This window comes from Pelmatolapia mariae, linkage group LG9 (assembly GCF_036321145.2).
Source record: "Pelmatolapia mariae isolate MD_Pm_ZW linkage group LG9, Pm_UMD_F_2, whole genome shotgun sequence".
Classification (NCBI taxonomy): domain Eukaryota; kingdom Metazoa; phylum Chordata; class Actinopteri; order Cichliformes; family Cichlidae; genus Pelmatolapia; species Pelmatolapia mariae.
The window spans coordinates 35,445,228-35,457,498 of NC_086235.1; the positions used below are offsets into that span (position 1 = coordinate 35,445,228).

Below are 12,271 nucleotides of genomic sequence, written 5' to 3' on the forward strand. Positions count from 1 at the left end.
GGTGGTCCAGGTTCAACACTGCAAGTGACCAATCACATTGTTGTGATGTCATAGTTTTGTAACGTTTTGTAATCCCACACACCAAACCCAAACCTGTCTCCGCAGATCTGAACACAATCATGTCAATCATGAAACATTTTACATATATATTGACATATCAACATAGCCAAAAACACACGTTTGGGTTTTTTGCAACATGCACAGGTACGAAGTCTTGCATGACTAATTTTTTCTGTTCTTGAAAAGCACAGAAAAAATTGCAATCCCACTGACCTCTCAGCTTCTTTCCCTACAGATCCTGCATTCCCAGGACTTTGAGGAGTTCCCAGCTAAACCTCTTGACTCTCTGCAGCCCCAGGACACGTCTCTGATCAACACAAGCCAGAGCCAGCTTGCCCCTTCTGGACTTGACAGACTAGGCCAGCATCTCGGACTAGGCGGTGGAGCTGGAGTCGTTTCAGTGGCAGTGGTAGGTTCAGGTTCAGGTTTAGGTTTAGAGTTAGGGAGTGGGGAGGGTGCAGTTTCTAGCTTAGGAGCAGGGTTAGATTTTGGTTCAGGGGTATGCATGGGTGCTGGGACAGCTGCTGCAACAGGAGTCTCACCGCTGGATCCTGAAACCCCACGGAGGCTATCGCTCCAAGAACCACAGACACCCCTGGAGTCACGGACACCACAGAGACACAGCTCCGACCCAGGGGGGAGCTAAAGAAGACACGGGGATGAGGGGAAGGAGAGTGGGCTCAAGGCAGGGACACAGAGAAAATGAGACTGCTGCATTCAGCAACTCTTTAAGTTCCTCCTGGTTCCACCGCTCCATGTGGCACTTTGGATTTCAGGAGACACCTACTGTACCTGCCACTTAAACCTTTTAGGGCACCCAGCTACTCTATCTTCACTGTCAACCTCTCAATAAGGACTCACTGCTCAGAGAACGTGAAGCCAGGCAGGAGGTTGAGGCCTTTCATTATCTCTTTCTGAAGTCCCACCCTCTCCTCGGGAAACATTTGGAGCTTTCTGAGCCCCACAATGGTACAACCTTTAACCAAAACCACACACTGAGTGAACATAGTCTGGTCTGGACCTCTCAGTCGTCCTTCTTAGGATGTCGCTTTTTTCAGACTTACATATAAATGACTGCTAACTTGTAGAAGAATCCCTTTACTGCTGTATCCAGTGTTGGATGACTGACAAGTACCATCGAAGACAACATTGAACAGAATGACGAAACAAGTAGCCATTTACGTCTTGCACTGAAAATCCTATTGATACGATGATTATTCTATTCTATATGTCCATGGCGCTTCCGATAAACTCTCAAACTGGTAAATTGTAGTGTTAGCTGGCCTAACAGGAGTCCTGCTGTCTCGTCCTGTCATTAGTTCCTCTCCCCTGAAGTCCTACACCCAAGAGGTGGAGCTGATGTTCCACACTTCCCAAGAGCACACTGGATTGGCTGGTTTGCACCTCAGGGGTGGGAACTGGAGGGTAAAAAGCCATGAATTTTCTTGATGAACATATCAGCTGCCCTGTCATAAACATTGTACAGATTTGCTAGGGAGTGAAGAACATTTGGCACGCTTAGGCAGCGTCACAAACAGGTAAACTGGCAAACTTACAAGTTTTCCACAAGAACAGTGCACCAAAAAATTAAAAATAAAAAAACCACAAAAAACCCAGCTTACTAGTTTCATGAGCTACGAGTTGTGACCTTACAGCAAAGTTGTGTTGGATTATTTTTGACACGATGAAGTCAGCAGTGACTGGATACTGGAACGCTTGTATGTGTAACGTCACATCAAAGCTCATGCATAAAGGGAAAACATGTCGAGTGATTCTAGTTTATCATAGGTTGAATTTGCTACCTCAGATTTCATTGGTCCTTACTTTCTTTTTCTCCTAAGCATGCACCCAGAATGCTTCTACTATGTACATAAGCGTTTGTCATGTGATCCGTAATTACACAAGTTTGCCAGTTTACAACGACCAGCCGAATGCGCCATTATTCTATGTACAGTATAATATGCAAACACTGGCAAGACGACAGGAGCGAGTGTGATTTAATCTTACTACGTGTGTGATAAGTTCAGGTCCAAAGCTTTTTATGTGTGCGTTCGTCCTTGTTTTTGTCTTTCTGTCTGCAGAGCCTGGTGATTAGTACGTTTGCATCCATGCACTGTCAAGGGTCATTGGTTTTTCATTTCCAAGACAAGTTTTTGTCTAGAAAGAAAAAAAGAAGATGTGAACACCTTCATTAAACAGGCAAATGACAGTTTAGTGTTTGAATTGATAGCACAAACCCTTTACAATGTTGACATCACCACGATTTTTTCTTTACTACAGCTGCAGAGAACACAGGAAGGAGAAACTGCACCTGACACAGTTATTTTACAACATTATTTCAATTACCTCCTACTTTGGGGTCCCAACATCTCATCCTTGTCACAAACTTTTAATGCAGATTCTTGCAGAGGTATGAAAAGGCTGTAATTACTTCATCACACCACTGCTTTATCTATGTGATAAGTTTAGAAACACAGCATGCAATGCGTTTAGAAACAAACCAGTTTTGTTCTAGCTCATTAGAAATGTACTCTTTGACAGTCATTTGATTCAGGATTGACTCTGTTCAGGTCCATCAAAAGATGTGTCTGGTTCCATTTAACTTTACATGCAGTGCTGTTATAGACCAAGGGAAGAAGACGCGTAGCTTCAAACTGTTGGCGCTGCTGTCCATCTTAAATATCCATCCACAGCACTTCAGTGAAAGGCTGCACTTCATCAGTTCAAAGCAACAGTAAAAATGTTATCAGTAACCAGTTGAATGACAACTTAAACTGAATAATGGCATTTCCTTCTGTTTATAAGTGCTTCTTTCACATGAGCCATACTGTAGGTAGACACGTACAGTTGTGGTTTTAAGTTTACCGACGCTCATCATGGACATGAATGTCAAGGCAATACTGGGCTTTCAAAGGTTTCTTTGGACTACTCTTTCCCCGGCATAGGAATAGAGTTACAGAGTTGCAGCGCTGTATCTGGACTCTAAAGCAGTTTTGATTAACCCTAACCCCGTGCTGTAACCTAACGCATCAGGTCGACGCATACAACAGTGATGTGAATGTCATCGAGGATTGTGGTGTAGGGATAAAAGGTGTTTCCAGTCCCGAGGTCAGTTGGGACGTAGAAACACAAAATAAATCTGGTTGGATATTTGACAACTCTTCTATGAAGAATTAGTAGAGTCCAGCTAAAATGGTTGCATTCTTAAGCAAGGTCCAAACAGTTTCCACTGGTTTGTGGGCAGGACTTTGGAAAAGTTGTTCCAGTTTTATCTATCTCACTTGCTTTAGTTTATGTTTAGGTTACTACCCTGTTGAAACACCCAGTCATTAAATTTTCAACTGATGGTTTGAGGTGTTGTGGAAAAAATGTGACATGGTCTGTTTCCTTCATTATAATATTCACGCTGTTCAATGTACCATTTCAACTGATGTTACCACCACCATGCTTAACAGTTGGTGGTGTTCTTGGTGTTTCTCCAAGCAAGCCTCTGGTAAATTTCGCCAAGTTTAATGGTGAAGGGCTTCCTTCTTGGACAACAATTTGTCATTCTGCTTGCAATGTAAAACTTGCTTAGTTACAGACAGTGACAGTGATGTTTGAGCATGTTACAGTTTCATCTTAGCTGAGCGTAGAAGTTTGAGTCTGACCTCAAGCAGAACGCAGTGACCCCAAGAGACTTCTCTGACTCTTTCTCAGATCTACACCGAGCTTCTTGAAATCTCTCATTGTACTGTGTTAGTCAGTCTGTTGCGGTACCTGCATTTATGGCTCAAAGGAATGTCTACAAAATGTAAATTTCCTACTCTTCACAATGTTTGTTGTGCAGTCATTTCATCCCAGAAAAAGAACACGTCACAGAAATGACTGAAAGCCCGATACTGCCAAAACATTCATATCCAGATGTCCAGAAGCACGTACAACTAGAACTGTAAGGGTCACGAGGATGAGTCTGGGATTCATTTTTAATTACTGTAAATGGCCTAAGGAGAATGGCGCACACTGAGCTTACAAACTGTGTGTCAAAAAGAGAACATCTATGAAGGAATAAACAGCAACACTTTTTCTAACGTGATATAGAAGATGACGCATACACTCTAAAATATATTACTGGTCATATAGAGTAAAGGTGGAGTCTGGATCTTGTACAATCTGATATCCCCGTGTTGGTGTTCATCCTGCATTATCATTCAATTCAATTTTATTTATACAGCGCCAAATCGCAACAACAGTCGCCTCAAGGCGCTTTATATTGTAAGGTAGACCCTACAATAATACATACAGAGAAAAACCCAACAATCATATGACCCCCTATGAGCAAGCACTTTGGTGACAGTGGGAAGGAAAAACTCCCTTTTAACAGGAAGAAACCTCCAGCAGAACCAGGCTCAGGGAGGGGCGGGGCCATCTGCTGTGATTGGTTGGGAAGAGAGAAGGAAGACAATGATATTGGTCCGATCAACATTGCGTCTGACCAATGACATTGTCTGAGTATTCAGCTAGCATTACCCACGAAGTTAGCGAATGATTTTAAAAACTGTCACTAACAAACCAACAAACCTGGACTAACATTACAGTGATGACACAGGAACAACACCAGTCCAGGGATATGAGATACACCCTGGCGCACACCCAGATACCTCTGGGCAGACAGATGTGTTTAAAATCATAAAAGGTGATGGAGGCAGATTGACACTCCTTTATATTCGGGAAAAAAACAGGTTATTTTTCTGCATTAATGGTCATTTTTGCACAGTTTTTTTAAGTTGTCAAGATGAAGGAAAACAAACACCCATAACGTCTTCAAAATGTGTCTTCCCTTATACGCAGTTACATGGAAAGACCCTTTCCTGTACTACGAAATCAAAAGTTGTAATGGAGAAAGAGGGCAAGCTTGTTGTTGAAGTGCAATAGTCCTTTAAAGAGTTAAGACTTGTAGCAGCTTAACCACGTCCATTTGAATTTAAAGCACTTTATTATCATTATTATTTTTAAACAGTGCAGATGTTTAATAAAGACTCAGGAATGTGTCGCCGATGTCACAGGTCTGATTTTCCTTTGTCTCAAAAAACTCAAAACCAACCAATCAGAAAGAAACAAATTGGATACGCGGTTACGTTTCAGCAGAGTTCCCCTTTAATGCAGAATTGTGAAGATTGTATTTCACTGTGGGTCTATGGTGTTTATTTATTGTCGTAGGATTATGGTGTGTCTGTGGATTTCTCACTTTGTTTCAGCATGTAACGGCTCTCTGTGTTCTGTCATTCTTTTGTTCACTCTGATGACACTATCGATATTTATTCAGTATTTATCCATATTTAATTAACATTATTGTACACTGAAAAATTCTCAATCAACTCCTGCCTGCAGTCAAGGCCACATTCGGTATCTCTCACCCGTTAGCCGTGGAAATTGTCGGTGTCTGTGCGGTGATTGGGCTGTGGTGTGCAGCCGCTTCATAAAGGTGCACTTTAAGTTTGAACCAAAGCAAGCCCGTGCTGTAAACAAACCACTACTGGTGGCATTGTAAACTTTAATCCAGCTCTTTCACTCCCAAAAGATTGTCGTCATTTGAGTTAAGTGCAGAAATGCAGCTGGATTGAGTGTAACTGTAAACAAAGATCTTTTTAAAGTGACTTGATTGGTGAGGGTGTGATGGGTTTGTTAGGATGATTGATGATGCTGTTTAGTGACGGCACACTGTAAACAGGGATTCCAGCTTCTTTCAGATGGACTGGAGCTTTTTTCCCTTCTTTTCGGTATTCTATAGTCGAAGCGTGAGTGAAAGCATCACGGGTGTTTAAAGCTGTTAAGGTGACACTGACCAAATCTGCTGAGCTCTTTTTACTACTGAACCGTACCTGGTTTATTTCACTGCCATCACCAGTTTTGTTTGGTTTTTTCCTACCAGCAGTCCCTGCCTGTGCTCTCCAGGAAACAAAGAACTATTCTCGACTAAATACCCAGTGGACCTGGCTTCTTTACAAGACTTTCTTTCTTTTTTTGACAGTGCAGTCGGTGGTTTTTTCCAGCAGTGGGCTCCCATTGCCATCTCACATACTGTAGTGACTCTTCTGTTAGTGTTCAATGACAGTCACCTAGTGGCCTGAACTGTATCTTTACATTCAGAACTATGACCTCAAAACTAGAATGTGGTTGTTGTCGACTCTTCTTCTCTGACCTTGTATGTAACGGTAGACCTTAGTGCTAGAGGACACATTTATGTATGCATACTGCATATTATAACAATAGAGGGACACTTTCCAAGAAAAAAGAAACCAAGGGAGGGGACGGGGGAATGTTTTTGTTTGTGGGCAGTTTTTGACTTGTGGGGGCAAGTGCTTCTTCCCCTTTGCATTTAGACACACACACACACACACACACACACAAAAACATAAGAACTGCCTGCGCACTTAATACACATGCCTCCCCTTAACAGCTCTTCCATACTGCTGAGCTTTTTTCAGCTCTCTTCTACTTTCTATGAGCTCTCACAGACTTGCTATTTGTAGATATTTTGCGCACTTGAAGGAGGGAGGGGGGGTTTGGTACCGTTTACACAACACTGGATCTATTCTGCCTGTAAATACCACCTTCTATTACTTGTAAAGGAATCGAACTCTTTGGCACTTGTATAGCCAGCACTATGCAGAAACCGAACTTTCTTTGGCATGCTTTGAAATGCAGAATACTATAGAGGAAAATATACAAAATAAATAAAGACTGCTCTAATTTCTTATTTAAAAAAATAAAACAAGGAGCTGTCCATGGTAAAATGGATGCGACGACGATGACGGTGATGAGGGTGATGAAGCTAAAGACTTTTAATATTGTGCACATTTTTACTTGCATGCTGCACTGAAAAATCATCCGGCAAAGAGAAGGTTTGATGTGCAAAGCAGCTGATTTTTGCTGTATGCTTGCAGACTGTGTGTAGAGTGAAACACTGAATTCTTCCAGGTAACGGGAGAGTCGTTATTTATATAATACATATATACATACTACTTCCAGGTCATGGAAGAGAGGGGTACTGAATAGCTGCAAACATAGTGATCTTAGATGATACAATATTATATTGTATACTTGTATCTTTGGTTGCAAACCACTGTAACAGAGTGATGCATGTGTGGCAGTCCTGGGCAGAACTGTTGACCGTTTCCAAAATATCCTGAAGCACTTGATTCCCCATATCTGGTCTCCGGGCTGTCTCGCCTGGGGGAGTTAAATAAAGTACACCTACATGAAATGCATTTTTGGACCACATCTTGCTGTTTAAGTGTGACGTGGTAAAACCTCTTAGCAATAGCATATCTTTAACACATTTTGCTTAGAAGTACTGAGTCATGACATGTCCCATCAAAACCAATACTTTTTAATCTTGTATACTCTGGCAGTCTATGGAATACTGCTTAGCCATAAAATAGTAATGCTGAGCTCGCCAGTGAAGCAGTTCTGAAAACCCGTTTTCTACAAAATTGGGAAAATGTGTAACATGTAAAAAAAACAAAAACAGAATTGAAACCACAAACATGACATCAAATACTGAACAGGAGAAATTTGACATTGTTTTTTAACCTGTGGAATGTCTCACTCCTAAATATGTCAGGCAACCAGTCGGTAACACGATTAGGTTTAAAAAGAAAGCATGGCTACAATGTTTTTAGAGGGCCTGCTGCCATCCTGATGATATCTATTTCAATGAAGGCCTTTGTCATTGTCTACATTCATTAGGACAATGCTAAACATTCTGCAACATTCTCCAAGTATTCCAACAGCACAGCTCTTCAGCAAGAGTCCAGGTGCTGAACTGGAGTGCAGCAAATCTAAATGTATCTTTCTACATTTTACACATAAACCCAACTTTTTTTTTGGAAAATCTGGGTTGTCCGAAGCGCTAATGATTCATATCAAAGACTGCAAAAGGTTGGAGGGGAAACGGTGACGCTCCAGGTTCTGATTGTGTGATAGCATAATCAAATGGTTGATCTTTATAAAATTTGAAAAATATTTCTTTCAATAAACCTCTTTGAAAGCAAATTCATTGTGACTGGACTGATTTCTGTGACATTTGCTTTGACAGTTCTCTAACATTTTAGCACAGAAAAACAGTTTTACTCAATGATAACTTCATGTTGAGGTTTTCAAATTCACCTTTAAATCGGACCTGTTACCTTTTGTGTAAGGTTGCTTAAAAAAGCAAGTTTTCACACGATTCTACGCAGTTATGTAAGACGATTATTGCTCCCACAGGAATTACAAGGCTAAACAGCAACCAGGTGCTGATAATCAAATACACTTGACTAAATGATCATCAGCAAGTGCAACCTTTACAAAGACAGATGTTTCAGCAGGTCTGGGGCATTCAGGTGTGTGTCAATGCAATACCAAGCAGGAAAGGCATCAGCAATTATCTGCCTAAGAGCAATTGTTGGTTCTTAGCAATCTGGGAGGAGTTATAAATCCATTTCCACACAATTTCAAGTCCATTATTCTACAGCAAGAAAAAATATTCACAAGTGGGAAACATTCAAGATAGATGGACAGACTTCAGCAAAGGACAAACCGTGCAATTATCAGAAAAAATGCATAAAACCCAAGAGCTACATCTCAGACTCTACAGGTCTCAGTTAATGTATGAAATGTTAATGTTTATAATAGTACAACTACAAAAACATAAAGCAAATACGGCTTTTTTTGGAAGAGTTGCCGGGAGAAACGCCTCTTAAAAAAAGAAACATTTACAAAGCTTCATCTGAACAAATCACAAGACCTCTGGAACAATGACCTTAGGACAGATGAGACCAGTGTGGAACTGTTTGGCCATAATGCACAGCATCACATTTGGTAAAACCATAGCATATCTGATATGATACCATAGCACTGATATGATATCAGTGCTATGGTATCACTCCTCATACAAGGAGTCGAGTAAAGTGATGGAGGGATGATGATTTGGGCTTGTTTCACAGAGGCAGGACTGCGCAGCTTGCAGTCACTGAGTCAACTATTGAGTCCTCTGTGTACTAAAGTCTTCTAGGATCAAATATAAGTCCAACAGCTAAAGCTTGGCCAGAGCTTGGTGATGCAAGAGAGCAACGATCCCAACCACAGCACCAAATCTACATCAGAATGGCTGAAAAAGAACAAAATCAAGGTGTTGCAATGACCCAAAGTTTAGACCTCAACCTGACTTAAATGCTGTGGCAGGACCTTAAGAGTGCTGCGTGAAAATGAATGTCCACAAACTTCAATGAACTGAAGCAACACTAAAGAAGAGTGGATTCAAATTCGTCCACAATGCCATGTGAGACTGATACAAGTTATGGCTACTAAAGGTAGTTCTATAAGCTACTGAAACTTTGGGTGTATTTTGTGAAAAGCACAAGTTTGACAAGAGATGAATTTATATAGTTGCATGTGTGTATATGCACTAACAGGTCTGGAGTATTGTAACCACTCTACAGCCAAGCAGGTGGCGGTAAGACACATAAATGTTGGTTTGTCAGATGGCTACAACTGCCTGAAAATGACGTTTGTGCTTTCCACCACAAGGCGTCACTATAGACCTACACTACGTCAAGAGGAGCATTTTTTTCCCGCTTTTGATTTTTCTGTGGATTTTTGCAATCTCACCACCAGAGAAGACAAGCTTCCTTGCTCCAGTTTGTGAATCAGATCCAGCAGATTAGGTGATGAGTTGTAGTAAATTAAATCGGCTGTCACTTCTGTCCACACTACCCCCAAAAGCAACACAGCCAAAATCAACTCCTTGTATTTATACCATCAACATTAGTGGACACACGCGGTTTGTACTTTCCCCTTGGGTCTCTGTAATTTTCTGTAGTTCCTGTAATTCCTGTTTAGCCGCTTGGTAACATTCCACTGATCAGGGCGGTGTAGGGCGTCTTCCTGGGCCGTGGCCGTATCCAGAGTTCGTTCCCCGAGGCGATTGGACCAGCACCGTCCCGTAAAAGGAGTCAAACTTTTCTATTGAATGCACACGGTGTCTGTCAAACGCCAACACAGTGAGTAAGGGATCTTCCCGGGATTCAGACGTTTTGATTGGACTGTAAGGCCGTCAAGCAGAGTTTTAGTCTTCGTGCGATTGGTTAAAATGAGAGCCAGTTCACGGTATCGTTTTGCGATTGGAGCAGAGGCAGTGCTGGGGGCGGGGCATATTTATGCGCGTCCAGCAGCGTACACTCTCTGGTGGGCGGATCGTAGCGGTGACAGCGACGCTCGGAGACTCTAGACAAACTGTCAAAAAGGAGACAACTAACGGTGAGTGACGCTGAAAAATGAACGTTCCGTTTTGTGTGGCGTGTGTGGTAACGCCCGCTGTGTGCACTGAGCGCGGAGTCGGTGGGCGGAAAGCCGCAGTCTTTGTAGCAGTGAACTGACGGTGATTTTGGATGAGTGAGCTCACAGGGCGCATCGCAGCAGGGACTGAGTACGGGTGTAGGTTAATGCTGCCTTCAGGTGCGCCTCGGACACTTTTACTTTCTGAGAAGAAGTCTGCAGAATTAGCACGCTTATGCTTTAGGCTAGTTAGCACCATGGTGGTATTGTTGTCGTTAGTTTTTTAGGTTTTATTTCTCCCTCTGAATGTCCGCTTTGCCTTCTTATTATCACAGTAGTGAGTAGATCACGTGCATTCGTGCCAGTATTCCCGACCGCTATAGAGACAGCATGGTGAAGTTGCACTGTCACAGCAGACTCCCACACTGTTACGCAAGTTTCCCCTTTATATCTGTTTCTGTTACATCTGTCCATTCATTTGCAGTCTGCAAGAACGACCCGTGAATAAAAAACAATCTTCCTTATACTGTGCTGTTATATTGCATAGCATATGGGTGTGGGTTTCCTCCGAGCTTCGAGCAGGACAGAATACACGACCTGTCCCGCAAGACATTTTGAGCAGCCAGCACTTCATTTCATGCACAGATTGCAGCTTTTTTTGCATCCAGTCATGGTAAAATCTATATTTTCCCACAGCTAAAAAACAAAAGTGAAACTAACACAGCAAGTGCCAAAGTGCAGTTTTTCTAGTAGCCACTTTTGAAGCTGGCTCCCAAAGGGAGTCGGTTTTCGAAGAGTCTAACATTAAAATGCTCAACATACCAATATTTTTTAAAAGCGCTCTCTTTCACTCTCTGTGGATAAAAACTGTATGGTGGGTGGAATTTTCCTCATAGCTTTAGATGAAAACTTGGCACTCCACCCTCATGCCCAGATATGGTCACATCTTGGCCCAAAAACCAATGTGGTGAAGGAATAAAACTAGTGTTTGTGTTTTATAATGCAGAGTTCAAAACCGTTAGGAGATGTCATGGTTGCAACGTCCGTCTTTTATGTACAGTGTGTGAGGAAAGCAGTGTGTAACAAGCAGACAGTTTCTGAACATGTTCAGCTTTTACTTGAGGAGCAGTCGCCCACAACTTCACTGGTTTTCAGACTTATTGGAGAAAAAAACCTTCTTTATGCTGGCTCCTCTGTAGTAGGTGTGCACATGTGTGTGCTTGTGTGTGTGTGTAAAGGATAGTTATAGGTAGCACAAAAGATTCAGTAGTTGTATGGACTCAGCATTGAACTATTTGTTATCTAACCCTTTCAGAGGAATATCTCAGTGAGTAATGTTTTGGCATGGTCTGCAGTTGCACGTGTTGTAGTCTCTGTGAGACCACTCTGCGTGCCATGCACTGTCATCGATGACACATCCAATTTTCAGAGAGATACTGTATCTGCTGTCACTGTTGTTTTAACTCTTATCACAGCTTGTTACACTGTTACACTGCTCCTAATGTTGCTAATAGTTGTTTAATATTTAAAGAATAAACCTCAGGCTTTCCCTATTATGGCAGAAATTGGGTAGCAACACAGTATAGGTTGGATATCAGTGTGAGAACCTATCGGCCATGTTGACTGATGTCAGCATATCTGCAAACAAGATGGAATTTACTGATGTCACTGTCCCACATTTATCTGCTGTGTCACACTGTTTTTGCTCTGGCCAAATGTTCAAGGATAGTGTGATGAATTCTGTTGTATGTCACAGTGAAGTTTTGTTTCCTTGGAGCAAACTGGGTGGGGACAGCACCATCATGTCGAGTCATAGTTATTATCCCACTGATAGTTGGTGAATAGCATCGACTCGTTAGCCAAGAATAAACCTGTAACCTGTCGTACCTGTAGAGGATTATTAATGCAGTAA

The 12,271-nt window shown here is 41.9% G+C and overlaps 2 protein-coding genes across 11 annotated transcripts in view; both read left to right on the forward strand.

The window, feature by feature from the left end:
• kcnh2b (potassium voltage-gated channel, subfamily H (eag-related), member 2b) overlaps positions 1-8,097 on the forward strand; it is a 113,347-nt gene extending 105,250 nt beyond the window's left edge. For both annotated transcript variants that reach the window (XM_063484343.1, XM_063484344.1), the window contains one exon: positions 296-8,097. In XM_063484343.1, coding sequence (XP_063340413.1) covers positions 296-706 — 411 coding nt within the window. In that variant the 3' untranslated portion in view covers positions 707-8,097. The remainder of the gene's footprint in view (positions 1-295) is intronic.
• A 2,158-nt stretch (positions 8,098-10,255) lies between these two features.
• LOC134634900 (microtubule-associated protein 4) overlaps positions 10,256-12,271 on the forward strand; it is a 120,244-nt gene continuing 118,228 nt past the window's right edge. For all 9 annotated transcript variants that reach the window (XM_063484347.1, XM_063484345.1, XM_063484348.1 and 6 more), the window contains exon 1: positions 10,256-10,341. The gene's annotated coding sequence lies outside the window, so the exon portion shown is untranslated. The remainder of the gene's footprint in view (positions 10,342-12,271) is intronic.